The following is a 27,710-nucleotide window of genomic DNA, read 5'->3' on the forward strand; positions in this document are numbered from 1 at the left end:
TTGATAGCAGCCTTCAGGTCATCTACATAGTTGGGTCTGAATATCTCTCATCTTCCTCTTGACAATACCCCGCAGATTCTCTATGGGGTTCAGATCAGGTGTATTTGTTGGCCAATCAAGCACAGTCACACCGTAGTCATTGAAACAGCTTTTGGTACCTTTGGCAGTGTAGGCAGGTGCCAAGTCCTGCTGGGAAAAAAAAAATCAGCATCTCCATGAAGCTTGTCAGCAGAAGGAAGCATGAAGTGCTCTAAAACTTCCTGGTAGATGGCTGTGTTGACTGTGCACTTCAGAAAACACAGTGGAGCAACAGCAGCAGATGACATGGCTCTCCACAACATCACTGACTGGAAACTTCACACTGGACTTCCAGCAACATGGATTCTGTGCCTCTCCACTCTTCCTCCAGACTCTGGGACCTTGATTTCCAAATGAAATGCAAAAGTCGCTTTCATCTGAGAAACAGTCCAGTCCTTTTTCTTCTCAGCCCAGGTGAGATGCTTCTGATGTTGTCTCTGGTTCAGGAGTGGTTTGACACAAGGAATGTGACATTTCCATCCATGTCTAGGATTCGTCTGTGCGTTGCGGCTCTTGATGCACTGAGTCCAGCTTCAGTCCAAGTATTTTTGTACAGTTAAAGGTCATCGAGAATGAGATTGTGAAGACTGGCTATGAAACTTTTCTCTAAAGGGAGAAATTTCCTCAAACAATGGCACCAAAATTTTTTTCCACACTGGATCCCTCAATGTAGAACCTGATCGTTTACGATTATCCTGCATTGCACAAACTAAAGAAAAATGTACTTCAAATTCAGAACTTTCAAGCTTCATGCAGAAGATGTCACTCTTGTACAGCAAAAAAAGAAGCAATTCCTTGTGGAACTGATAAATGACCATATGTTCCTGGATGTTTGTCCCTTTTCATGAGGCTTTCTGCTATTTTCAACTCTTCTGTTAAGTATTAGTCTGTGTTGCAGAGATGCAATGATTCACCAGTCAGCGGAAAATTAACAAACAAGATACAAATTGTTACTCATTGTGATCATTTCAAGACAGTGATGGGTTTTGTTTTTTAATATACAGATTTTGGGCTGTCGTTTAGAGGAAACGGTGATAAATGATGTCATATGTGGTTCTATGATGGTATTGTTGCCATTTTTTGCTTTTAGATCACTGATTGACTTAAAAGATGATTGCATTCTTTGAAGAAAATGACCAGCATTTTCACACAAATCTCCACACAAGTGCATCGATGGACACTTGTGTTATCTAAGCATAAGATGTTTCTCCTCTTTCAGTGAAGTTTACGTGAACAGAACAGGAAAAGAATTGGAGAACATGAGCACGGTCTGTAGTCTGTGCAGATTGGAGACAGATTATCTCTATTACGTACTGTACTGCTGTTCTTTGTGTCGATGATTCATGCCAATCAGGCTGAAGTCACAAGACTGAGCATTGGCTTCCTGGAGGTGGGAACACATGCTGCTTAGTATGACATCATTAACATGTCATAGTTTCTTCTTCCCATTCAAATTTCTATGATGGTTACACATAATGATAAATTCAGAAAAAAATGCCATCTTTGAGAATATTGGTTTTGATCACACTTCTGCCAAAATAAAGATCTTGTGGTTCAATCTTTTAACAAGTATCTTAAATAAAAATAATAATAATATATATATTTTTTTGGCCCTACGATGGACTAGGATAATTCATTCACTATAATAGTGAATGAATGAATGAATGAATGAATGAATGAATTAATTAATATTTTTTATGGTTTTGATCTGTGCTTTCCTTATGTGCAGATTCCATTCCAAGCATTTTGAAGCTTTTATATGATCCCATATTCAAAAGTGAGGCAGAAACCTGATAATGAACAATAGAAGATGTAAACACCATGACTCTTTTGGTGCCATGGTTGATGCTCTTTAACCATAAAAGAATCCAACAAATGGAGTCACAAGCAAGAAATTCCTGAATGAGTTTTTCCTGTGTCATTTCCAACCATTGCTGAACAGGAATAACTCCTATTTGACGCACGGGAAGGAGGAAAAGCGCACACTGGAGAGCACTCCATGAATTTATGAGAATGCAGAAGTCAAATAAGTAACCAAACATAGACGATAAATTAGGAGCTCTACCTGTCCTATGAGACCCAGTTACAGCCGCTGTAAAGTTTTACCTTTTAAATTTTGTAACGTATCAAACTAAACGCTGTGAATAAATAAGTGCCACATTGTAAACATGGTAAAACAAGTTCATTTGCAGAGCACCTTTTATGCACAAGACAATTCAAAGTGCTGTCCACAAAACATTAAAACCATTGATGGTGTGAAGAAGGATCAAAGACAACAAGCCAAATCATTTCAAAGTTACATTGCAAATTTCATGCGTATGAGAAAAGAAATGTTTTTAACCTGGATTTAAAGTATCTACATTTGGTGAAAGTTTAATCTCTACTGGCAGTTTGTTCCACTTGTTATCAGCATAACGGCTAAATGCTGCTTCTCCATGTTTAGTCTGGACTCTCTCTGGACTAGTTGAGCTTTGGATCTAAGAGCTCTGCTTGATTTACATTCTCTGAACATACAGATGTATTCTCGGCCTAAACTGATATTAGGATTTGTAAACAATCAGCAGGGTTTTAAAATCTTTTCTGTGACTAACTGGAAGCCAGCGTAAGATTTTAAAACTGGTGTGATGTGTCTAGATGTCTTAGTCGTGGTTAAAATTGTAGCAGCAGCTTTTTCGATCAGCTGCAGATGTTTAATGCTCTTTTGAGGAAGTCATGCTAAAAGGTCATTACAGTAATCCAGTCTACTGGAGGTGAATACATGGATAAGTTTCTCCTGGTCTTTCTGGAAGACTAAACTCTTAATTCTGTTGATGTTTCTGAACTGGTAAAAAGCTTCTTTGTGAAGGTTTGATGTAATATTAGCCATGAGTCATGAAGCCTAACATCATAATAAAACTGACTCATAATAATCATTAATAATGATCTTTAAGTCACTCAGTTCCTGACGTCAGTTCCACTATCTGCCCAGTAACTACAATAACTGAACACAAGCCTTTTCATCTTTTGCCCGCTCACTCACACTTTATCAAAGTTGATGTTTCTCAGCGGGGAGACAATAGGATTATTGTATGATATGTGAAAAGCTTTATAGCGACACTCAATGGGTAACAATATTGAAAGACAACAATAGGCCCACATACTGCCCTCAGATGAAAGTGGACACTGTGAAAGGAGACAAGGACGGCATTTCACACAAATCTGGAGAGTTCCCAGCCTAATGTGTATGTGCGTATGTGTATGTGTGTGTGTGTATGTGAATGTGTTCACGAGAGGGTGCACTTGCAGTTATGTATAGTTGGCAAAATGTGGCGTCAATGAAGCCCACCAGTAGTCTGACAGTGCTACACTTGTACCCACACTCACTGACTCAGAGTTGATGGAGAAGTTTTTTTTTAATAGTTCAAGCATACAGGAAGTTGCAGGATGTAAATTATTGAGATGATGCACAATTACAATGCTTAAGGTCAGATTCAGATACATATCTCATGAAAAGGGGACCTTAATAGTTATAAGAATACTATTATCTAAAATAAACAGCAGGGATGTTGTATAACTTTCAAAATGTTTCTTTTAAAATACAAGAACACATTCTCTATATATTGTCATACCTTCCTCATCCACACTCACTGTCACACCCTTGTACAGACTTAGCAAAATACGAAAACCGTTTAACTCTGTGTGCTTTATTTCAAATAAGATGTAATTTAGTCATGCAGAATGTTGGACTTTCTGATATCAGATGTGGCATTATTTCATTTCAAAGGCTTCATGATCTGGTGCTAACAGTAATGATTTCATGCACCTAAAATAAACCATAAACAAGACGCCAATTAAAACTGTAGCATAAAAACTTGGTAAATACAACTAAATTTAGTTAATAGAACTGTTCACTAGTAAAGGGAAGTTTAAAAGATTGAGCTATGTTGCAGATAAAACATTAAAATCCTCTGTTAATGTCTATTTTTAACTCTGTTCAGTAATAGTTACAGTGTGCTGTATTTGAATCTGTGTGAGGATCTTTCTTCGAGGTATAGTATGTTTATGTATGTTAGCTGGTTTTCATGTGTTTGCCTGACCTCTCCTGTATCTTTTCCTTTTCCTTCCACTTGAAGGCAAAGCATCCGGCAACCTTTGTTTCCTGCTTTTGTTCTGCACATACAGAATCACATGAGGAAGCCATCATTACTGCAGACGCAGCAAAAACTACCATTTGTGTTTCACACCACAACACACAATAAGCACAGCTCAGAAAAGGGTTTTGCAAACATATAATCCCTTGTGCAGCACCTATGATTTTGTTTCTCTAAACACTGATTTAATTGTCTCTAAATGACAGATTGTGACAGCCATAAAAGATATTTTTGTTACATATTTTTAAAACTGCTCTTTTTTCTTCTATTCCTGACTTCCTGAGATTTTCAGCAGCATAAAATCAAACCTACAACCGATATTTAACAGGGAGAATTAAAGGCACAAGAAAAAAGGACCTTACCTAACTGATGCTAAATAAAGAAGGATGTATAAATCACATCTCCAAATTCAGATTATGTCATTTCCTGAAACTACTGTGAACATTATTTGGTGTGGTGGGATGGATGGCCTCAAAATGTACTGACATGCAGAGGAAAGAGGTAATGAATTGAGGAAATTCTGATACTGGTCCAATGAAGTGAATAACAACAGTACATGTCTTATGAAAATGCTGATCATGTTAATCTTACAGGGTCATCAACCCAGACGTTGAGCAAAATATGTTGCAATATCCATATTTCTGGAGACAATTAATATTTCAAACAGTGTGAAAAATTAGATATGATTCACTTACTTATTTTGCGAAAAAGTTTTCAGAGTGAAAGAAATACTCAAACTCTTAGTTGATTAAACACAAGAATGCAGAAGTACTAACAACGAAGGACTGTGAAACAAAGGTACTCTCAATAATAATAATTTGTCCTGCATACTGGCTGAATGACAAACAAAACATCTTTTGTATACAGGGTGCAGTTGTTCTTCTCTTTAAGCTCCAGGTATGGATCTATGAGGTTTTTGTGGATCGTTTTGATCATGATTTTGCATTTACAGAAATGAGATTAGCTACTTTATAAATGACTGGCTGTTGGTAACATCTTTGCTCATTTCTATATACCATGCAATTCATTGTGTATCTTTTTTTTTAAAAAAAATATTTTTCTACACTCGAGTTTTGTATATTTTTTGAGTTTGTTTTTCTTAGTCAATATTGCTTCTATTTAATCTAGATTTTTTTTAATTTATTATTATTTGGAAGAAATGTGATTTTTTTTTTAAAGTGTTGTTGGCTGTCTGAGTCTTGTGACCTTTTTACGTTTTGTTTGAGCATCGTGTGGATTATATGTCATTGGGCGTGTTTGATATGCCTCTCCTTTTGATATTTTAAGATAGTTTGATTGTTTGAGTTATTTTTGAAGAAGCTGGCAAGCGCTTGCATTTATTTGAGAGAAAATAAGCAAGTTAGAATAATAACGTTTTCCATTTGTTCTTAACTACTCCTCAGTTTCTTTTCTTTTCTTTTTTACTTTCATTATTTCCATTAAATGGAACTTACCGTCATTTGTTCAGGAAAATACTGGTCAGACATTGTTTTTTTTTTTTTTGTTAGTTTGTTTTTATTTTTTAACACACGCGTCAGTGTTTAAGGTTTAAGCAAATCGTAGCATAAATACGGACAATAATCAATGATTATTAGTTAACGAGGGTCCCTTCTACTACTACTACTACTACTACTACTACTACTACTACTATTATTATTATACTGGGTGGCTCTGAAGAAGGTCTCACTAAACATGGGTAAATATGTTTATCTCTTTTCCATAATTTGTTATCCACCCAGATGCACATAAACAATGTCCGTTTTATTCAATAGTAACGCAAGTACACTGAAACTTAAAAAGGTAATTTTTTAACGTTTGGACCCATTTTATGTCTTTTATGTCAGGCATCTGCCGGGCCAGCCTCGGGTCTCCTCGGGAAAAGTGGGTGGCGTTGTTGTGCGTGTAGGCATGGAGAGACGCAGCAGTGCTGCTCGGCTTGGCTGCTCCCGTGTCTAACGTGATGACAGCTGGTTGTACGGAGACCCACAGCCAGCCAAGACCTCCGTGGCACTTTCACGTTATGCTTTCTTAACGTTCTCGCCAGAACAGCGTGTATTTCCCGGGAAGTTAGAAGCCTGCGCACACCTTGAAGACGTGGGACGTGTTGAAAAGTTGTGTCGTGGAGAGGCAACACCGCCACCACACCACATCAGCAGGACTGGAGAAGTTGGATATCGAGTCTGACTGGCTCTAACGGTCTGATCCCACAATTTTAAGACACCATACCACCAGTTTTACAGGTAAGGAAGGCATGAAAAACCAAACTTTTGCTTTAGTTAAACCAGAGGAGCGCCTATCATGTGATATGGATGTGTGATAAGTCATTGTTTTTACATCTACAGTTTATCCTTTGTAGACCAGAGCGCAACCAAGCACTAATCTTTTCTATTTTTAAACTTAATTTAATGAAATCTGCGCCCGTCATGGCCTGACATACGGTAGCAGTCCTTTGCACATGATTTATCCTCTACACACAGACCTCTGTGCAGGCAGTGTCAGGGTGAATACACAACTGTTAGGTTTACTGACTAATGACGTGAGCTGAATGGGTGATGGCCATGAACACAAGTGCTGCAGACCAAATAATCCCCCTGCTGTGTGTCACCTGTGGTCTCTGTTGTCAGCTGTTCCAGCAAATGAAACAGATGATCACACTGAGCTGTGTTTCTGTTACTTAACTAACACCAGCCTTAGACATGCCTAAACCTGTACCTAAGTCTGATCAAGTCTTTTTTCCCCTTGCACAGTCAAAGTAGAGTTTCATTTTGTTCATAAAAGGGAGGCAACTTCACAAAATGATGTTGGCTATAAAAAGTATTATATACATTAGTAATACAAACAAGTCAATGAGCAGCATCCTTTCTCCTTTAACGTTTATTTATTGGTTTAGTTTAGCACTTTTACCTAATTGAATTCAGCAGAAACACATATGTGGGTGGGCATCAGGGTTTTTTTTGTTTAATTTTCAGACGCCCCACCAGCCTGGAGCTTATAAATGCATGTTTCCATGCTGCAGTCTGCAGGGATGTCTCCTGCTTTGCTTCTGCTTCTCTGCTGCAGTGTCAGAGTTACACAACTTTGGCATTCACACAGAAAATGCTTAGCATTTTTTTTTTTTGCAAGGATCCAGATAGCACTTTTCTTGTATACCAGCACTCTGCATGAAAATGTGCATAACTGTTTGCTGTCATTTGAGTCATATTGAGCTGCTTCTTTGCATCAAGAACACTAATCAAGTGTGAGGTTTCTTTCTCTGTTCTTGTCTTACTTGCTCTGTGTTAGTGTTTAGTCAAGATTTTGGATGCACATAAGCATCCTTCACGCTGAATTATTGAACGCTATAGTTACAGGGTCATGTAACAGCATTTGGCGACAGAGAAACGTGAGAAGTTTGCGTACATGGGCATGTGTAACATCTCACACAATCAGCAATGCAGCTGCTTTCCCAGTAAATTCTATAAATCCTGCAGTTTTTTTGTAGTTTAACAGCAGCACGCAGTTTATAATAACTGTGTTGTAGCTGTCATTGTAACTAAAGAAAAGCACTCTGCTCTGCAGCTGCAGTACAGAATGTTAAGCAGAGCATGCTAGCATTATTGAAAATGACTCAAAGAAGTAGAATAAATTCCCTCTGCCATCCAGTTACATAATCTGCCATCACGTTGGAGAGGAGGTATTTCTCAGATATTAAAAATGACAGAATTCCTTGCAGTTGCTGTTGGCAGCATGGGTGAATTGACAGGAAAAGGTGGGAGATGTTTTTTTAATTTAAAGCTGCAGTGAAATGCTGCAATTTACTGCAGCAAATTGATCAGAGAATACAAAGACTCAGGTGAGGCATACAAGTGCATGCAGATACAGTATATGTTCAGGATGTTTCCCTCCGCCGATGTAATTTTGGCTTGATGATGTTGAAACAACAAATCCAAGCTTCTGAGATCATGTAGTGAGACATTTCTGATGCAACAGAAATTTCTTTTCAAGACCAAACATAAAAGACAAGTTAGGACAGAAAGGCCGTGGGGACAGAAAGTGGAGTCGTGCATGATGGCAGCCTAAACAAAGAAGGATTCCACCAAGGTTCAACAATTCACCCAGAAATTGCCACTGGATAAGATAACTGAGAACTGCTGTGTTTGTTTAAATCCCTGATACCCCCAAAGTTTATTTCAGCTCTGCAAAAAGTCTTTGATTTTCATAAAAAGGAACTCTTTTGCATTGAAATCAATTAGAAGCAGTTCTGCACTTTTTGCCCAATTTAATGCTTTTCTATGCAAATATGCATATTGGTCCTGCTGCTATGTTCACCTCTGTCCTGGCTGCATGCTCAAACACTCTCGACTCCTCTGTTTAACTCTGTCAGCAAACCTCTAATAGTTTGTTACTGATGTTAGATAGAGCTTGCTTGCTGTTAGCAACTCTGAAAAATCCCAGCCTGCAAGGTAAAGGGATTGGTCTCTTAGTTTGTCACGTATTAAACCCTAGAGGTCTGAATATGCATTTTTGTTCATGTTTGTCAGGATTACCTCAGTTCCACAGTGGAAATGCTGAGATGGGACTGCTTATATTGTGGATTTTATACATCATCTATCATAATGGCACACCTTTGCTGGTGTTGGCAGAGTTAGTAATGTGATACTGTATGTTACTGTGCTATAACAGGAAATGCTGTTCTGTTGAAGTTGCTTTGCTTGTCATATGAAATGAATAGGCTGTGTTGTATTTCTGATTTTTCAAATGAGTAGACTTCCACATTTAGGTTTTTAGAACAGGTTGACAACAAACCACAACATAACAGCTTTTAATTTAGAGTTTAAATAAAAATGAATGCCTCTCAATCAAGAAGCCCCACACTTGGTTTGGCTTTGCACATTTAATAAACTTTGTTTTAACCTTGTAATTGTGTTCATTTTCTCTCACATACTTTCAGTGTTTTTATAAAAGTTTGCTGAATTCCTTCACAGTTCATGTTACAGTCCTGTTTTTGGATTATTCCAGGTCAGGCCCAGTAAGGTGTGTCCAAAGGGATTAATTCAGACATGTGTCAGCACCAGATTCATTTTCACAGATGTCCTCAGTTTACCCAAAAGTTTACAAAAAGTTTGCAAAGAGGATGTAAGATTTCCTAAGTTGAGGTTTGTTTATTTGATTAAAAAAATCCTCACATTTTGCTCTCCATGAACTGATGATGTCTGCACTCATAATCCGAGTCCATGCGAGAGAACCTTTATGTAACGGCTCATATGCAAACTATTAGGGCTGAGCTGTGTTTTAAGGGTGCGGCATATCCTTGGGCAGCTCTTGGGTCCTTTCAGGGAGAAGCCTCTTCTGTCCAAACAGATCTCTGTACCCATGACAACACAGTTTTGGCCTCATAGTTTATGCATCTGAGCTGTTCTCCTCACGGTGGAAATGTTTATGCGAAAAAGCGGTTCCACCCAGTGCATGTATACTTCGTGTGTGTGTGTGTGTGTGTGTGTGTGTGTGTGTGTGTGTGTGTGTGTGTGTGTGTGTGTGTGTGTGTGTGTGTGTGTGTGTGTCAAATAGTAGAAGCCACTGATATTGAACATGTGTATTCTTGAGAAAGGAATGGAGAAACAAATGACTCAGGAGAGTTATGGAATGTAAGAAGAGGTCAGAATTAAATAGAGTCTGAAAAATAACATTTTCTGTGACGTCTTTGTGAGTTAAGCTGCAGGGATGCTGGAATGAAAATATGAAGACAGATGTGTATTTAAGTCATGTACAGATGAGCCAAAAAGAGTTTTATAAGAACGCACCCAGCGTTGACCAGGGTTTTCCCTCAGCAGCAGCCCTTGGAATTTTCCTGAAGGTTTCCTTTCAGCTATTAAAGGCAATGACCACTTATTACCTACTGTCAGAAAGGTTTCAGCTGATGTACAGAAGTCAGTTCCAAGCATAAGCTGGCCCTTTAAATGCATTTTATTTGTGCAAAGGAATCAGGACAGGAATAATCCCTTAATGTACAGAAATGTGGAAGATGATTGGTGTGAAGGGGACCATAGGTGGGAATTCCTTGTCATGAATTATACCTGTCAAGACAAAAAGGAAAACAGATGCTCGTGCATGGTGTCATGTGCTGGAACATGGTGTGCTTTGGCGGTAGTTTTTCTTTTTTGTTGTTTTTCAGTTGTACATCTTCCAGTTTTTGGAACCTATAATATGCAGCACGGCTGATGCATTAACTAAGTTTATTTTCATTATTTAGTCTCTATGGTTTCTGCAGTGTATCAGAGAAGGAGCACACCCTTTTTTGTTTTTGTTTAATTGCCCAGCATTGTAGATTGTTAGTTTTTTTTTTCCTGAGCAGGAACCTCACAGCAAGTCAAGTGCATCTAAAGGACAAGAAAAAAAGTGTTGTTGTTGTGCTGACATCACAGTTAGGCAATAAGTAGTGGGTCAAGCATAAAGGCTGTAAGAATATCTTGTTTAGTTGTCTGCGTGGGTTCTCATTCATCCAGGTCAGGGTCTCCAATATAGGTTGAGTCAAGTCAATTGAACTGGTTTTAATTTTTCTTGCTGCATTCCCAATAAGATTGGTAACGTCATCTATTCAGACTTGGTCTCGAGTGAAATTATGATGGTCGCTCTAACCAGATGTCAGGTGAGTCACAATCAGCAAAGAGTCGTAAACTGGCTGCTTTAATGAAATTCTCCTTCTGACACTATCAGAACTGAAGAAGCTCATCTGGATGCGAGCAAAATATCTTGAATAAACGACACTAAGTCCAGTTGACTTGACCCTGCCTATGTTGGACCTCTATGTTGACTTTTAGACATCTTTCTATATGCACAGTCATCTTAATGTTTACTAGAAACTACCTTGTAGAGCTGTAAATGAGATGTTTTAATAAAAAATTATTCTCTTGCTCACCATCCTGGAAGCTCTATGAACACGACATTGTCAAGTCAACATAATTTTTGCAGCATATCCTGGTGACTGTATACCAGCTGCTGAAACCATTCTGGACTATTTTCTGTAATAAAAAAACTCTTGAAAATAATGGATGTGATTATTCTCACTGATAATCTCCTGTACATTGATACAGCATCCCCAGATAATATTGCAGTCATAAATGGAAATGGGTTTGGAAAACATGTTATGGTTTTTGGGCTCCTCTGAGTTCTTCCTCACCTGAAGCCAATAAAAAGTGAATAATGCACTTTTCCTTTGAGACAAACAAGCAGTTTTGAAGTTTTAAGGGCTCGTTTCACAGTTTGATAAATGGCTTATTTTTTCCTGCTTCATACCGTTTTAATATCTATTTCACATCTGTTAACTCAGTTTGAGAGCATCATCAGCAGTTTTTTTTTTTTTAGCTTAGCATAACAACGTCACACAGAGAAATGAAAAAGAGTTTAAATATTTCCATTTTTTGTGCTTTTAACATAAAAAGATACCATAATCAAAGTTAAAGCTCACCAAAGAACTTCCTGTAGGTACATAGTGTCTATTGATGAGATACAACACAGAGAAAAATAATTTTATTACCTTTGAAAGAGGAGGTTTCCACTGTTTATGTTAAGCTAAGCTAACAGGCAGCTAACTGACTAGAAACAAGCTCTTCGTTTTATTATTTTTTCTAAACCCCAATAGGTAAAAGGTAAGAGAATATTAAGTGTATTACAGAAGAAGTTGGTTGCTGGAAATCTATTTCAGTCCTTTAGTTTCGGATTATTTTGTTATGATCTAGTTAAAGAAGCAAAAATCAATCCAGTGCCAAAATGACTGGTTTTACTGTATAATCAAGCTAACTGGATGTTCATGGAAAATTACATAGCATTTTCATCATAGCTACTGTCAAAGAGGACGTATGTCTTAAGGACAGCCAGTATACTGACAGTTTTCAGTTCTGGACAGTTTTGGTCAGATATAATCAACCATAGTGATGCTTTTTTTTTTCATTCAGGCTAGTTTGAAGGGAAGGCCCCCAGACGTTCGTTTTATAATAGCTGGGATCATTTTCACCCTCCCAGTATCTCTAAGCAGGATAAATTAGTAATAGAAATGACTAGAAGAAGGAATACAAAGGTGATCTTTCCATTTCTTAATGTGAGCTGACAGGTAGTCTCTACTATAGTGGTAACTTGCATTGAATCTCTAGTTGCTGCGTTTGCCTGAAGTTTATGTGTCTTTCAGCCCTCCTTCTCTATGTGCTCAATTTGGTATTCACACGTCTGCAACAGAGCGGCTCCATCAAATATTTCAACAGAGTTTGGCATCTTAAGATGTTTTTCTCTGCTTGCCAGATGTGTTTTTTATACGGTTTGCTGAGGCCAAGCTGTGCTGCCTCATCTGAATGTAATGCATTGCAAAAATGAGCTGTTTTCCTCATAGTCCGTCTATTTGCATGTTGCTTAGTAGAGCAATGACAGATAAAGCCTTTCTGTGTGACATGCAAACCAGCTTTAAGCTGCATTTAAACCATAATTGTTACATGGTAAATTGACATGTTGAATGATTATTATGATCCACAAGGTTGTTGTTTCCCTTTCGGCTTGTCCCACTTCAGTGGTTGCAACAGTGTATCATCGCACAGTCAAATGTTGGGCACATGTTTTATGCCTGATGCCTTCCTTCACGCAGCCCTCTACATTTATCCAGGCTTGGGACCGGCCCTCAGAGAGCAATTGTGTCCCACTCGAGGCTGCAGCAGTGTAGGGGAGCAGGACTCAAACCGCAGACCGTCAGATCACAAGACAAGCTGCTGTCCCTCACCTGAGCCAGAGCCACTACCAGCCCAGTGTGATCCACAAGGTGACTGACCGATAAACTGAATAAACAAATATGCATTGTTAGGGGTGTTCATTTGCATTTTCTCTCTTATGTGATAGCAAACTAAATATTTTGGTTGGATGGTTCAAAATTATTGTTTAATAAAAGTTTGAATGGAAGCTTTAGTCTTTTCCTTAGTGTGTAATCAGTGTATGGCAGAGATTATTTATTCTTTACAAAGCCAAGCATTAGTTTCTGGTTTCAGGATTTGTTTGCTAATAAAAAAAAAAGTGTCATTGATATTTCAAGTGGCTATGTCATCATGTGTTTGGGAGTCTCTGTGGCACAGACTGGATAAACTTGTGGTCATAACACATGACTGGTGTTGACAACTGCCAGCTAGTCGCAGCCTTCTCCGCCTCCCACCACATGCGTTGAAAGACTAGACGGTTAAAAGGGATAAAACAGATGCCCCTCCGTTTTAATATCCAGAACTGTCCACTGGCTATCCACCTGCTTTGGCTGTGTTGTTTCGAGGTGAATATGTTTCAGTGGACTCAGCATTCTGGAAGGGTGGGAGCCATACTGCTGCACAGCATGAGCGCTGTGTAAACAATCACTATCAAAAGACATCAGCTGTCACTCAGCCCACTCGAGAGGATTCTGCCACTGTGTGTTTGTGTGGATATCCACAGACAGGGACGTGCCAGCATGCCACTTCAGTGCATGTGAATAGGTTGAATGGCACGGAGGTTGTGCTTCAACACGAGGCTCGTGCTGGCTGGCAGACAGATAATGAGGATGAGGCTTTATTGTTTGTTTCCCTGTGTTCAATAGAAGATACAGTCAGCAGATCCCTATTCCTCCACTCTTTCTCACAGTAGCATCGGTCTTCAGTTATCATTTTACTTTTACTTGTTTGAACACAAAAAACTGAGATGGCCTTCAGCTGTAGTAAAGGTGAACAAGTTCATCGTGTTAGATTGTTAGTGAAAGTATGCAGAATACATCTGTCACTTTCTATGAAGTTATTCAAGGTCAAAAAGGCAGTAAGACTTCATTTTTATGCAGGTAACTTATTTTTCTCTTCAGTTTCTTTTATCTTTTGGGGATTTTTAAGGTTAATTAATTTTAATTTATTTTCAGCTCAGTTCATCTCAAATCAGTAAAATGGTCTGATTTGTCAGTCCTACGTGACTTTTAAAAATTGTTTTGCCAATTAGCTTTACAAAAGTTACATTTTCACATTTGCATCATATTTGCTACATACTTGTACATACATTACATACTTGACTTATTCATATTTGATATTACAGAAACAAAAAAGCAATAATAGTTGAGTTTACATATAAATCTTAGAATCTGCTAAATAAATGCAAACATGCATGCTTTCATTACTGTGTGCCTATTATGGGTTGATTTAAGAGAAGGGTTCGATGGTTCTTTCAGTGTCATCTGGAAATCTTTTTAGTTGAGATCAACAACATTTGACAGAATGCTTTGGGGAAAGCTTATAAAAAAGAAAATGAAAAATTTGCTCAAGATTTAGCTCGTATGAATGTGAGATTTTTTCTCTGCAGAAAGTTCGAGTCTACAGATTCTTGCTGTAATAAAAAAAAAAAAAACATCTTTCTGATTTCAAATGGAGCTCTGGTGTAAAAAAAAAAAAAAATAAATAAAAAAAATAATGCTCATTAGCAGACTAGTGCAGAGTTTGGTGTCAAGCTCTGCACGTGTCTCCTTTAAGTCTGATGTGTGTCAGGTGTTTTGCAGGAGGGAAATGCTTGAATGCTTGCAGGACTATCAGCCCCCAAGGGCCAGCGTTAACCCTGCTCTACATGCACAAAATTAATAAAAGTCTCATCTCATCATGCTCATTTTAAACTATAAACACATATACAAGGGTAGTTTAGAAAACCAGATGATGTCTCAGGGCCATGTCCCTGGTCAGACAGCTGGTGCTTTGTCCCACTGTCAGCTGTGATGTGTGTATACAGCGGATGTCTGCCTGTGTGTGAGTGTCAGCTGTTGACTTAGCTGTCTGTCGTAATCCTGTTACTTTCTCCAGGACAGTGCCAAGTGGCACACACTGGGCCTACACACACTTTGAGTTAGCATTATTAGTATTTAACAGTGGCCATTTGCTCCTGTCAAATATTTTTAGTTTTGTATCATGTTTTGTGTCCAAGATTTGGTTTTGAAAGACAAATTTTCTTTGCTAATCGGAGAACTGATATAATATATGATCACATGAAAGGGACACACCTGAGTCATCAACTAGATATTTCAGTGTGCAAAGTGCACCTTGTACTTTAGCACCGTATGAAGTGGTGTATAACCAGTATGGAAATAGTATTAATTTGTTTGAGCCTGTCCTTAAGTTAGTCCTTCCACCTGATTATAATCCAGTGAATTGCAACACTTTCCTGATATAAATGTTTTCTTTGGCCACACCTGCCTGTCATGTGAGGGAAATCTTGTTCAAATCTAAACAAAAGAATCGCTCAGCTGATGCTGCTGAGTCAAAATGACTCACTGACATGCTGCAACATGTATATAAGGCTTCAACAAAGACTTGAAGAGGTCAATTATTTTCTTTGCTTCTCAGTACTAACAGTATCGCACCTTGTCAGTATAGTATCATTGTAAACAGTTTTACTGGTCTTTAGTAATATTAGGGTAATTAGTGGTAGCGGATTTTGCTGAATAGAAGGAAGAAAATGAGGTGGGCAGACAGTGAAACAAAGTACTTTTACCTTAATATATACAAGCTAAGTAATTTGAAAGTCCAGAGGACTTATTGTATAAAAAGTTCATAATAAATTCCCTGTTTTTTTTTTTTTTTTTTATTTGTCAACAAAAATAAGATTAAAAAAGTTGTTAATGTAGTTAATATTATACTTTACTATGATAAAGTTTGTTTTTTTTTAAAAATCTATTAGCTGTGCTTGGTAAAATTTCACTCAGACTTCGGCCCCTGAATAAACTGTCATGATGCACTCGCTCATCTTGTTGGAAGCCTGGGTGGTCCTCTGCTGGACCAAGGTGAAAAAGTCAGCAAGCCCAGAGGCTGCTGACAAACCCAGGATCCAGAAATAACGATAAGTAGCTTGTCTACCTGGATACAGATCTGAGGATTGGATTAACTGTATAAAAGCGTCAGTGGCCCAGTAATTCTTTGTGGGTCCTGGTTCTGTGGTCAGGTGGTATTTTTACAGTTAGCTGTAGTGTTGGATGAGCTGCAGAAAAAATAATTTGAAATGGAATTATCTCTTTTTATTCTTGTAATGACAGCTTTTAATGCATTTATTGTAATATTACTGTGTATGACTATTTTCAGGCTCAGAGTGTCTCACTGTAAATATAACAATAAACAACAAATGACAATAAATGGCAATAAATCTTCGTTTGTCAAAAAGACAGACGGAGTTGAATCTGACAATTGCACTCATGAAAAACTTGCCAAGCCTTCTCTGCTGAAACCAAACAGCTTACTCTGCAAATGACTTTTGTTTCATTCATTTATTGGACGATTGAAGTCTTAACAAACAAGAGATACTGGTAATTTAACAATTTACTTACTGGACAAACGGGGACCAGAATGACAAGTAGAAGAACCATACACAGCCACAATAGCCTGGCAACTCTTCCTTATCTTTTATCAGCTTGGTCACACACGCTGTTAGAGGAGGACACTCCATTCTTGAAACATTGTGGTTGTGTTGGTCGCTCTGCCACAAATGTAAGTTGATCCCACAAGTGTTCAAGTGGAGTTGAATCAGGACTACAAGCAGGCCATTCAGTCCTCTCTACTACCAAACTCTCCGATAAACTCTGCTCTCTAAGGGCAAACATTGTCATTTTGGAGATTAGTTTTGTTATCCCTGGTTGCAGAAACCCATCTTGATATCTATTGTATTCAATTTCCATTGCATCATCTGTACCTGGTGGGGTACATAATCACAATGGCTGCTAATCTGACACCCAAATATCAGAACCTGCAGATGCTAAAAACACAAGGGTCAGTAGCAGAATAAGCTCTTGGCAGAGAAGATTTGGCAAGATTTTTATAGACACCACACTAAAACATTTTCTTTACAAATGTGGCACATTTTGAAGGGAAATTTAAAAAAAAAACAAAAAAACAACAACTTTTCAGTAGGATCTCATTTACTAAAGTGTGAAAAAATATTGTTGGAACAATTAAATTATTTACCAACCACAAATTTCCTCACTATTTTTGCTACGTTTATTTCAAAACCTCCCACCCCTAGCCTCCTCTGTAAGCGTATAAAGACTTAATGCACCAGTGTCTCCTTTTGAAAATCTCTCACATAAATCATATAATTAAACATTTCAGTTCCTCTTCGCAGCTGTCAGTCGAGCTAATGTATTTTTGGAGACAGTGCTGAGGAAATTTTATGATGTGTACGAACACTGATGACTTTAGAACTAAGAAGCTTGTTTAGATTGTGCTGGAAACATTTTCTCTGGTATCAAGAAAAAGAAGCAAGCAGGAAGTTTAATTCTGCCCAGCTGAATGTAAAGCCTTGAAACATATTACCACTCCATTTGTGATTGGATCGTGGTTCCACACCAACCCAACTCAGACACATAGATGGAATCATTTGCACTTTCACAGCTGAAACTAGCAATGCAACCTACGACAGAAGCGCTGTGCAAATCTCAAAATTTTGTTTAAGTTCTTTTGCTACACGTTGTGTATTTCTGTGGTTCGACTTCCTGCCATGCTTTTTTAAATGGGCAGTACTTTCTGCTTGACTTCCTCAGGTTTAACTCAAATGATTGATGTGTGATAATGGATCTGATCTGAAGAGCAAAGACACATTAGCTGAGGGGGAATGTAAATGTCTTTCCTTGAGTCAGAAATTAATAAAATTCCTTGGGATGGATTGTTAATGTACTTAATGTAAAATGAATATGTCAAACAACAATATGTGGTTATCTTGGCTCACTGGGATCAAAACCATACTCAAATCCTGTAGGCATCCAACAATTAAGTAACAGCAGAAAAGTGTGTTTTTATTTTTCTTTATAACATTATTCACAGTGGATTACTCCCTTAGACAGTATTTCTACTTACCACTTCAGAGTCTTTTTAAGGGTCCTGTTTTATCTTTGTTTATGCCTGTGGTAAAATGCACACTTCAGTCATTTCCATCTAAGCCCTTCAATCTGCATCTTTTAACAGGAACTGCTCTCGCTTACTCAGAAATAACAAGCGACGCTGTGAAGTTGGTCAGATTATAATCACACTCTTTCATTAAAAACCCCTCCTGCAAGAGGCATGTCTGTGACCTTAAGTCACATACTATAACTATTTTATTACAACTGCAGATGATCAAAAAGAGCAAGAATAGCAGTAATACTTGGTCTCATCTTGCATATCATTCTAACAGCCTAATTAATGGAGCCAAATTAGATAAGCGCTGGTTAAACTTACTCAGGCCTAATCAGCTGAATTTGTAGATCACTTTTGAAGCCATGTTTTTGAAAGCTTGATGATGCCTACAGTACATACTTAATTCTTGAAGAGATCATGATTCTCTTTAGACTACACTGTTGTATAAAATTACTAATTAAGTAGCAGCCTATGTGAGTTGGTTTTCACTGCATTTCACCATCTGCCTTTATAGTGCCTGGCTCGCATTACGTACAGCCTTGGCTCGGGTTTCATTGTGGTTTTACCCCTGTATGGTATACATTTCACAACCAGCCACACAGTAGGCAGCAGCTACTTGTGTTAAGCAAAGCAGAAGTGGTTAATCTACCCTCAAAAGCAGACTACATCCCAAACACACACACACATGTAAAACTTAAATACTCAGTGCACTCCTGTTTTACTTTTTTATTATTGGTCATCTTCACTTCTATTCTCATCCAGGTTGACATGCGCTGTACTTTTCTATGGACTTCAGTACTTAGCTGGTCCAGACTTTTGTTTGTCTCCCTGTCTTGGCTCCATTGGGGCATTTAACAGAGGTCCTATTGAATGTGGCGAACTGCAGCCCTCTTTTCTCATTTCCCATCTCCTTTCGTGGGAAATAGTTGCTCTATGCATGTTTCTTTCACTCACTGAAATTATGAGCAGCTGAACAGAAATCTTTACTTTCATAAGAGCTGTGTCACTTGAATGCTGTATTTTGATTGGACACGGTCAAGCCAAAGCAAGGAACACATTATGTGGGACCATCTTTAGTTGTCATTATGCCTTACTTTTGCTTTACCATCATTTTTATGAGTATATATAATGTCACAGCATTCATTTCCACTATTTTTAAGGAGAAGATTTAAAGCAGTAGTGTTTGTGTGGTATTTAGAAATATATATTTTTGGTGTTTACAGTACCAGTCAAAAGTTTGGAGACACTTCTCCATTGAATGTAATTGGAAAGTGGGTCCAAACTTTTGACTGGGAGTGTATATCTGTAAATGCACTGTGTGTAGAGTGTTTTCAAACACATACAATCTAATGTGTAAAGAATAATATAACTTGAAATAAAATGATGAATTTCAAAGACTTAAACTTTTGGGGTTTAACTTTGATTTGAGTACGTTGAGTAGGAGTTACTCATAGTTCTGGGCACAGGCCTAAGAGTTGTGAGTGCGCCAAACGAATTCTGATCTGGATCAAAGAAGCAGACTCAGTCCACCTACAAATGCAGATCTTGGCCCGTTTCAGGCGGACCAAATACACTAAGCGAACCACAAAAAAACAGTCGCTTTCTGCATTTTACATTGCATTGCATTGTGGGTAAATACAGAACAAGTCCTCTGCCTCGTCTGTTGTTGATACTGCGTCCATTGTTGCAGTGTATTTCTGCAGTATACTTGCACAAGACAAATTAAAAAAAACCAAAACAGCCATAGTTTTGTGGTCCATGTTTAACTTGCAACAGTTTTATTCTTCATGCAGGGCTTGTTCTCACTTTTGCTAAATACCAGTGCAGCACCACTTTTGCTGGGAATCGGGATATATTATTGTAAAGGTTTGGCTTGTTTGACCAAAGTGCAGTGTGAACGTGATCTCGGTTTGCATGGATACACCCTCCTACAACTAAGCCGAGTCCCCAATTGGACCCAGTCTAGCGGACTCTCCTGATGTAAATGCACCCATAGAGTTTTTTTTTCTTTTCTTTTCTTTTTAGACCAGGTCTGGATTTTATTGTAAATCTGCTTATAAATTGGCTTATTGTACCAAAATTATTGCACAAAATCTTTCTTTTTACATTTCTTTCATCTGTATTTTGACCCACATGTTCTCCTGAAGACAAAACACAGAGCTAGTTTTAATAAACATCAACAGTATTAAAAGCATTGAAAATGTTGTAACAAAGAAGTGGAACTAAATGTTTTGACATGAAAAACTATTTGATAAGAACTTAAATCACTTATAAAAAATTGTAGGAGTTAGTTTAATAAAGTGTATATATATATATATAACTGAAGTTGCTTCTCTTAGTGTGTGTCCTCAGGATAGAAGAGTGTGGAGGAATGTACTTCAGCCATCTTAAGTAGAGCTCTCTGTCTTTTCTTTCTTTTTATCTGCTTCCTTTCACAGGCTTCTCAGTCTCATGACCCCTTTCAGTTGGTCTTAAATCTCAAAAGTTTCCTCTCAATGTGAGGCACTTGTTGATTTGCATATTAAAGACTTTAAATTGTACTAGGAAACATTCTTGTTTAGAAAACCAAGTTATACACTTTTTGTGTCTAACTGTGTTATTCTTGTAAAATGTTTCATTCATTTTGATATCAAGGTGAAATCTTATTTTTCTGTGGACTTCTGCAGGTTATGAGTAATGGAATCAGGATCGGTGGTGCGCGCTGTGTTTGAGTTTCTCCCCAGCGTCTCAGAGGAGCTCCCACTCTTCCCAGGTGACGTCATTGAGGTGCTCAGTGTTGTGGATGAGTTCTGGTTGCTTGGAAACAAAGATGGCGTCACAGGTATGTTTTTAGTGATCATCATTTATACCAATCAAGGTGTTGCCTAAAATATTTGGTATTCAAGAGTTTTAGGTAGAAAAATATTAACCAAAAGAAGCTATACTAACAAACGTACTCTGCACAGACAATTGATTATTAACTGACAGACAAGCCACATGGTAAACAGCCATCATCATAGATATATGGTTGTGCAGAAACCTAGAGATGATGGTATGTTTGATTGAAAGGTAGCTTGAGACTGAAGGGGCCATCAAGGATAGCAAAGAAGCCTGGATGTAAAGATGAAATTAGCTGGGCTGGCAATCTTCATTATTTAACACTATTATTTATAATATTTATAACAAATAACAAAATTATTTATAACAATTATTATTTACTTTCATCACAAGATATTTTTCCACATTGACGTCTGGCTTTTCTAAAACACAGCAAAGCTAAAACACCAACACAGCTCAGATTGTTCTGTATGTTTTTTTATGCTGCCACCAAATCGCAGCAAAACGCTGTAACATGTGTAACGTGCATTTCCAAAATCCCATGATGGAGCGACTGCAGAAGCATGCTCAGACCCCTCCTCTTCCTTCCGATTAGAGTTTAGTCCCTGCACATATGACAAGTTCAAGTAACATGTGCCTCAAAGGCTAAATAGAGTCCAGCTGTGCTTTCTAACCATTGGTTGTCCTACACTTCTTTACTTCTTCACAGAATTGGTCATGAGGCTGTTTGTTTTTTATAGTGCCAAACAGTGGAGTTCGACAGAGTTTAGGAGCTGCTGAAGTGGGCTTTTTGTTCATTTTTTTATTTATTTATTTTTTAACATGGAAAACTTGAATAGATCTGTCCACGAGTTGAGCGACAAGGGGGAATCCCTCAGAGGGGAAGTGGTCAGGGGAAGTTAATCTGGATTTATTCAGTTGCCTTTAGGAAAAAACCAGATCATATCAATACATCACTTAATGGAAAGAAGAAACTGATTTTATTGACTGAGTTCATACATATAATAAAAATCTCAGGCAAAATGTAACTGCTGCTTGTGTCGTATAGAAACACTGTCCTGTTTAGTGCCTACAGTTTTAACATTTTTTATAGTCAAAACTAATTATTAGTGAAATGCCACTAAACAACAGCTGCAAGTTGTAGTACTTGTATTGTTTTTGTTGGAATATATAGATTACTCTGGATACCCAGAATGGAACTAAAATAATAGATCTATATATGGATTTATATGGTATTTTGCTTTTAAAACTATTTGCTTTTAATTTGTGCACACTCTGTAAAGAACATTGAGTTGTTCTTTGCTGGTTATTTGCTCTACAGATTCTGATTCTGTTGTTTGCTGAGGAATGGTATTAATATTTCAAAGTAGAAATGTAATTCTATATCCTGATGAGTGGGGAAACACTAAAGGTTTTAGTGTTTAGACTTGACAGATTTAGTTTAATTAGTTGAACTTTGAAGCTATGTGGACATTTGAAGTGACTTGAGGTGTGAACACCATCATTGAAACCTAAGTGTGTCCCACGTAAGTGCTGTAAAGCTCAATCAGAAGGCTGCTTTTATCCCTCACCATTTTATTTATTTAAAAGAAAATGCTCACACCCAGGTACCATATTTATTCCAACACACAAAGTTTGTAAGTCATCAACAGAATATATGTAAGTAAAGATGTGTCTTCTCGCTCAGGTATGTTGGTAATATATAAGAAATGCAATTATAAAAGCAAACAAAGGGTATTTTCCACTGTAGTGTGCACCAGGAAAATTAATGGAAATGTACCCTTAAAGATAGTTATATGCACCTGCATCAAAGTGACAGGATATGTCTTTATGCATGCGCTGTAACTTATTTGTCTAAAGAAATTTGGCCTGGCAGTTTTTATATAGGGCCTGTAAATAAGCAAACAAACAGCATTTACTCTAATTAATAATCATTCTTTTAATTTACCGCCTGTTCTGAGAAGCAGTTAATATGACTGTAAGTCCACAACACATAGTGAATGAATGTGGGAGCACCATTAGAAGTTGAAGCATTTATTTAAAATTTATTTAGAAAAAAAAAAAAAGAATTTTGTCCTGGAAATGTTAAAAATGTTTTTCACAGAATTCACTTGTGTCATTCTGGGGGATTTTCCTCTGTCTTTAGGTCAGTTCCCCAGCACCTTTGTGGAAGAGGTTAGAATTCCAAGCACCAAGCCTGGAGACAGACTCTATGTGTGCATCAATGATTTCAACTCCGCAGAACGAGGGAACTTATCCCTGAAGAGAGGTACTGTCTGACTATCTGACACTTAAAGCATGCTGACTTTTCTGAAAATGACTAAAAATGTAGCTTTCTTTGCATGTCATGCCTGATTTAACCAGACAGAAGCACACTTGTTAAGTACCACTGCTAAAACTAACAGGTCATGTTTTCTCACTTAGCTTAACGCTACTTGTTGATGTCGCTGCACTGAGGTAAACTGGTTGCTTTGTGTTGTTTTGAATCGTGTTGAACTTTACCCTGACACTCGTAGTTGACTGATGCCTTGTCTCCATGTCCTCAAAGTTTAATGATGCCAGATATTGCAAACAGAAGTTTTGTGGCATTGTATACTGATGGAAATGAGTGATAAAGAAAAAAATTTATTGATAAAAAGATAATAATTTCCGTTTATAATCACCATCATCAGTCTGATGCTGAAGGCAAATGTTTATTTTTTCAGCTTTGATGTAATCTCAACATCCTGTCTTCAAGTTAGCATGAATTTCTTATGGAAGCCAAGCAAGCCTTTTTTTATGATGACTGGAGACACGGCCTTATTTTCTTATCATCACATCTTCTCATCAGGACATAGCTGTGTGGAAACAATCCTAGCATTAAATGAAGGAAATTTGTGTTTGGTTGATAAGTCTTCCTCTTCAATGATGCCAGCTGGTGTTTTATTATATACTGTTGGAAAGCCTGGTTAGCCATCTTTAAAACTTAAAATGATGATAAAACCCTGTGACCTCCTGTCTTCAATTTCAAAAACTGTCCACTAGATGTCGTTAGAGCCCAAACGTCAACCCATTCTGCCCATGTTGTACTTTTTTTTGCTTTCTACATTCTTGATGTTTTTTTTATCATATAATCACATTGATTTTGCCCCCATTGTGGTTCTTTTATTTACAGCATTTTCTTGCATGTAGTACTGCTGTGTCCTTTGTATTTTCAATAAAATGTGTCAGATTTGTTTTTGTACGTTACTAGAAGTCTGGTAGAATTAGTACAGCTGTAGAAATATTAAGTGGCACAGAATTAGTTTTAGTAACAGTGATGGCATCTAAAACCATGGAATGTTAAAAAAGTTGTGTCAAATGTGGTAACTGACAATGAATCCAGTATATATTGATCATATATTTATTGTTTTATTTTAAGTTTAAATTCTGAGCTTTTATAATAAAAAATAAAGACAGTGTTTTTGGTGGATTCGGTAAAAAATAACATTTCCCTCAACAGAGGATATATAGGAAACAGACAATACTTGCCATCCAGTTTTATTTCCCATGGTGCTACTGGCTCAGTTCCAGTTTCAGTACCAGACACAATGGGAGGTGGAGCCGCAGGTCTTTGGAATGTGACCCTGATGACTTGTGACAGACCAGACAACATTCCTGTTATCCCTTACTCTCCAGTTATTGTAGAAGTCATGTAAAGTTATTAAAAAGGCTTCCAAAAAAACAAATTGATTTAATATTTCTTTTAAATGTTACCAGAGTTTAAAGAGAATTCTTTACTTATTAAGTACTTAAACTATGACTTCAATCATGGATGTCAAGTTCTAATCCTCGAAGGCTCTGTGTTGCAGGTTTGAGGTCTTTTCCTGCTTTAATACACCTGATTCAAATAAATTGGTCATTTACAGACTGAGGCTGAGTTTAACAAACTGATGGGCATATCCATTCAATCTGATTTAAGAGTTTTTGAAGCAGGAGAACATAAAAAAACTGCACTACAGTGGCCCTCGAGGACCAGTATTTGACATCCCTGACATCTTCCCTTTGTCATGTAAAAATGATTGGGGACAACAAATGAAATACATTGTCGAAGCTAAAAGTTTCTGTGGTTCTTCAATGGGTTCTGTGTAGTAAAATTAAATTTCCTTTGCTCTCTTTCCTTCCAGGCGATGTTGTAGTTGGGGAGGCCGGAGGGTCCATGAACCTTGGGGAAGCCTGGCAACGTGGTTGTAGCGCATGGGGCATCCGTGGTGTATTTCCCACATCGTGTGTGAAGGAGCTGAACCTTTCAGGCCGCTCAAGACAGTTGTCTGAGCGCTCAGCTCAGGCCCAGGCTTCAGAGCTCCCACCCTACGCTCTCGGCCAAGCCCGGGCTCTTATGAGCCTCCATGCACAACTTAGTGAAGAGCTGGACTTCCGCGAGGGTGACCTGATTATCATCACAGGCCTGCCCGAACCAGGCTGGTTCCAGGGCGAGTTGGAGGGCCAACGGGGCATCTTCCCAGAGGGATTTGTGGAGCTTCTGGCTCCTCTCCGCTCTCCTCAGGAGTCAGTTGATAGCTCGTATTTAAATGATGACTCTCAAGAATTCATCTATGAGGACACTTATGATGCCGAAGAAGGCACAGAGGAGGAAGTTATGGAGGAAGGGGAAGTTTTTCTGAGAGAAGAAAAACAAAACGAAGCGATCGTAGAGGAACAAAATGAGGAAGAAGGTGGTGTGTATGGGGTAGCATTATATGACTTTCGGGCTATAGAGCCAGGCGAGTTGGATTTTGATATCGGAGATCGTATCCGTATTGTAAATACTTTGGAAGATGGTTGGCTGGAGGGGGAGCTGCGAGGGCAACGGGGTATCTTTCCACATCGTTTTGTCAAAATAGAGGATGATGAGCAGAAAAGTGTAGATGAGACAAACACTACTGAACCAGAAGAAGAGAAAGAGAACAGCTGTACTGAGTACAGCTCTGATCATTTATGTCAAAATGGGTCAAGGAATGATCCTAAATGGAGGATGTATGAGGATCATACAGTGTGGGACTTGGACTACTTTGAGAGAACTGACGAGCAGCGATGGCCGAGTGAAAGTAAAAGTCCTTTGGCTCAGACTAATAACAGTGGCCAGAGAGAAGAAGAGGGTACGTCTAAAACTCAGCCACTTAGACCTGTTCCACCATTCCACAGCGCACCCAAAAGACCCAAATCCACTCCGCCAGCTAGGCCGAGGCTCCCACCTCGCCCTAGCCTGCCTCCACATCGACCTAAACAAGATATTAGCCCAACGTTAAGTAAAAATCAATCTAGTTACACCAATGGTAACATTCGACCATCACAACCCAGGTTATCTCACAGCATTACGCTCCATAGCACTCATCCTGGCTGGTCTAAAGAAAGCAGATTTAACCAGAGGTCAACAACAGACAGTACCACTACCACCAATAAATCTACCAGTCTTGGGCAGGCATTGAACAACATTGTTGTAAGCCATAAACAACGGAAGCTGTCACGACATGCTAGTGTGAGCGAAACTGACATGATGCCGACTGCTGAAGCACAACCACATTCCCAGCAGAAGACACGGGGCTCCAATGGCATCCTGCCAGCATCCATCACCTTAGCAGCTCTAGCCACAACAGCCGGTGACCTGGAGGCTAAATTATCCCAGCAGCTTTTTGAATTTGAAAAAAGCTTGACTGCTTCTTACAGCGACTCGAATGTGAGTTCTGGTGCTTTAAGGGACACATCGTGTGCAGCTGATCTGAATCAACAAACTGCAATTTCCCGGCACTTTTCCATACTAGGTTACAGCGATGAAAGTGATATTATCCGGGGCTCCTCACACCCTCCTGTCTCCAAACTGTTGCAGTCTAATTCTTCATCTTTGGAGAGACGCAGAACTCTCCGCCCTCCTCCACCTCGTCCCCGAGTCCTACGTCCCCCGGCGCCAGCAGCATACAGGCCAGCTCGCCCGGCACCTCGACCTCCTCCTCGACACCCAAAACATAACGCCACTCATCCAGCTCGCACTTCCCACGCCAACACCCCCATCTTCTTCACTCCAGATGAACAAGCCGCAAACATCCTCACAGAGAGTGAGTCTGAGTTTGGTGACCTCACAACGCAGGAACCTGAAAGCCAGTGCCAACTGGACGCAGAGCAAGAGCTGGAAAGGGAGATTGAGTTAGAGAGTGAGAGACAGAGGGAGGAGGAGGAAAGGTACCAACTGTTGCTGCGGCTACAAGAAGTGGAGCATGACATGGAGGAATATGCGTGCACGGCTGAGGAACTCAGGGCGATGTTGGAGGAGGAGGAAGAGGAGACGGCACGCATGCAGGCTTTGGAGAATCTGGAGTTCTGCAACTACACACTGGAAACACTGGCCCTGGAGCAACAGCACCTACAAGGTAAGAATGTTGGGATGAGAATTAAAAAGGTATGTTTGGGCAATCGGGGAGATTTTGGATTTGAAACGTTTTGAGTCTTTGGTGAAATTCCTATAAAGTTACATTATTGCCCATAAACCAATCTCTCCAGTGTTAAATATAATGGCATTATGTTCCTCACATCTTATCCATATACTGAGATGCAATCCTTCTGTTTCCCATTGACTGAATGGGTTAAATTCACAGACACAACCAGATAAGCACGAAACAAATAAAACTTTGTTTGCTTTAGTTTATATCAAGCAGTAGCTTTTCTATGCTGCCTGCAGGTGACTTCATGGACAACACAGTCACTGAGGACAAAACGTAATATAGAAAGAATCTTAAAATGAGACATCTGGACTTACCAGATTTCCTCGTTGAGCTGTGTCCCAGATTTTTCT

General features: G+C 38.6%; 1 protein-coding gene across 1 annotated transcript in view; it reads left to right on the plus strand.

The window, feature by feature from the left end:
• The first annotated feature begins 6,190 nt into the window (after window positions 1-6,190).
• The window catches only part of dnmbp (dynamin binding protein), a 44,491-nt gene continuing 22,971 nt past the window's right edge, over window positions 6,191-27,710 (plus strand). The window contains exons 1-4 of the mRNA XM_079261514.1: window positions 6,191-6,448; window positions 20,755-20,909; window positions 23,052-23,174; window positions 25,051-27,288. Of these exons, the coding sequence (XP_079117640.1) occupies window positions 20,765-20,909; window positions 23,052-23,174; window positions 25,051-27,288 (2,506 nt within the window). The 5' untranslated portion in view covers window positions 6,191-6,448; window positions 20,755-20,764. The remainder of the gene's footprint in view (window positions 6,449-20,754; window positions 20,910-23,051; window positions 23,175-25,050; window positions 27,289-27,710) is intronic.

The sequence above is a fragment of the Telmatherina bonti genome (genome assembly GCF_933228915.1).
Source record: "Telmatherina bonti genome assembly, chromosome: 21".
Taxonomy (NCBI): Eukaryota; Metazoa; Chordata; class Actinopteri; order Atheriniformes; family Telmatherinidae; genus Telmatherina; species Telmatherina bonti.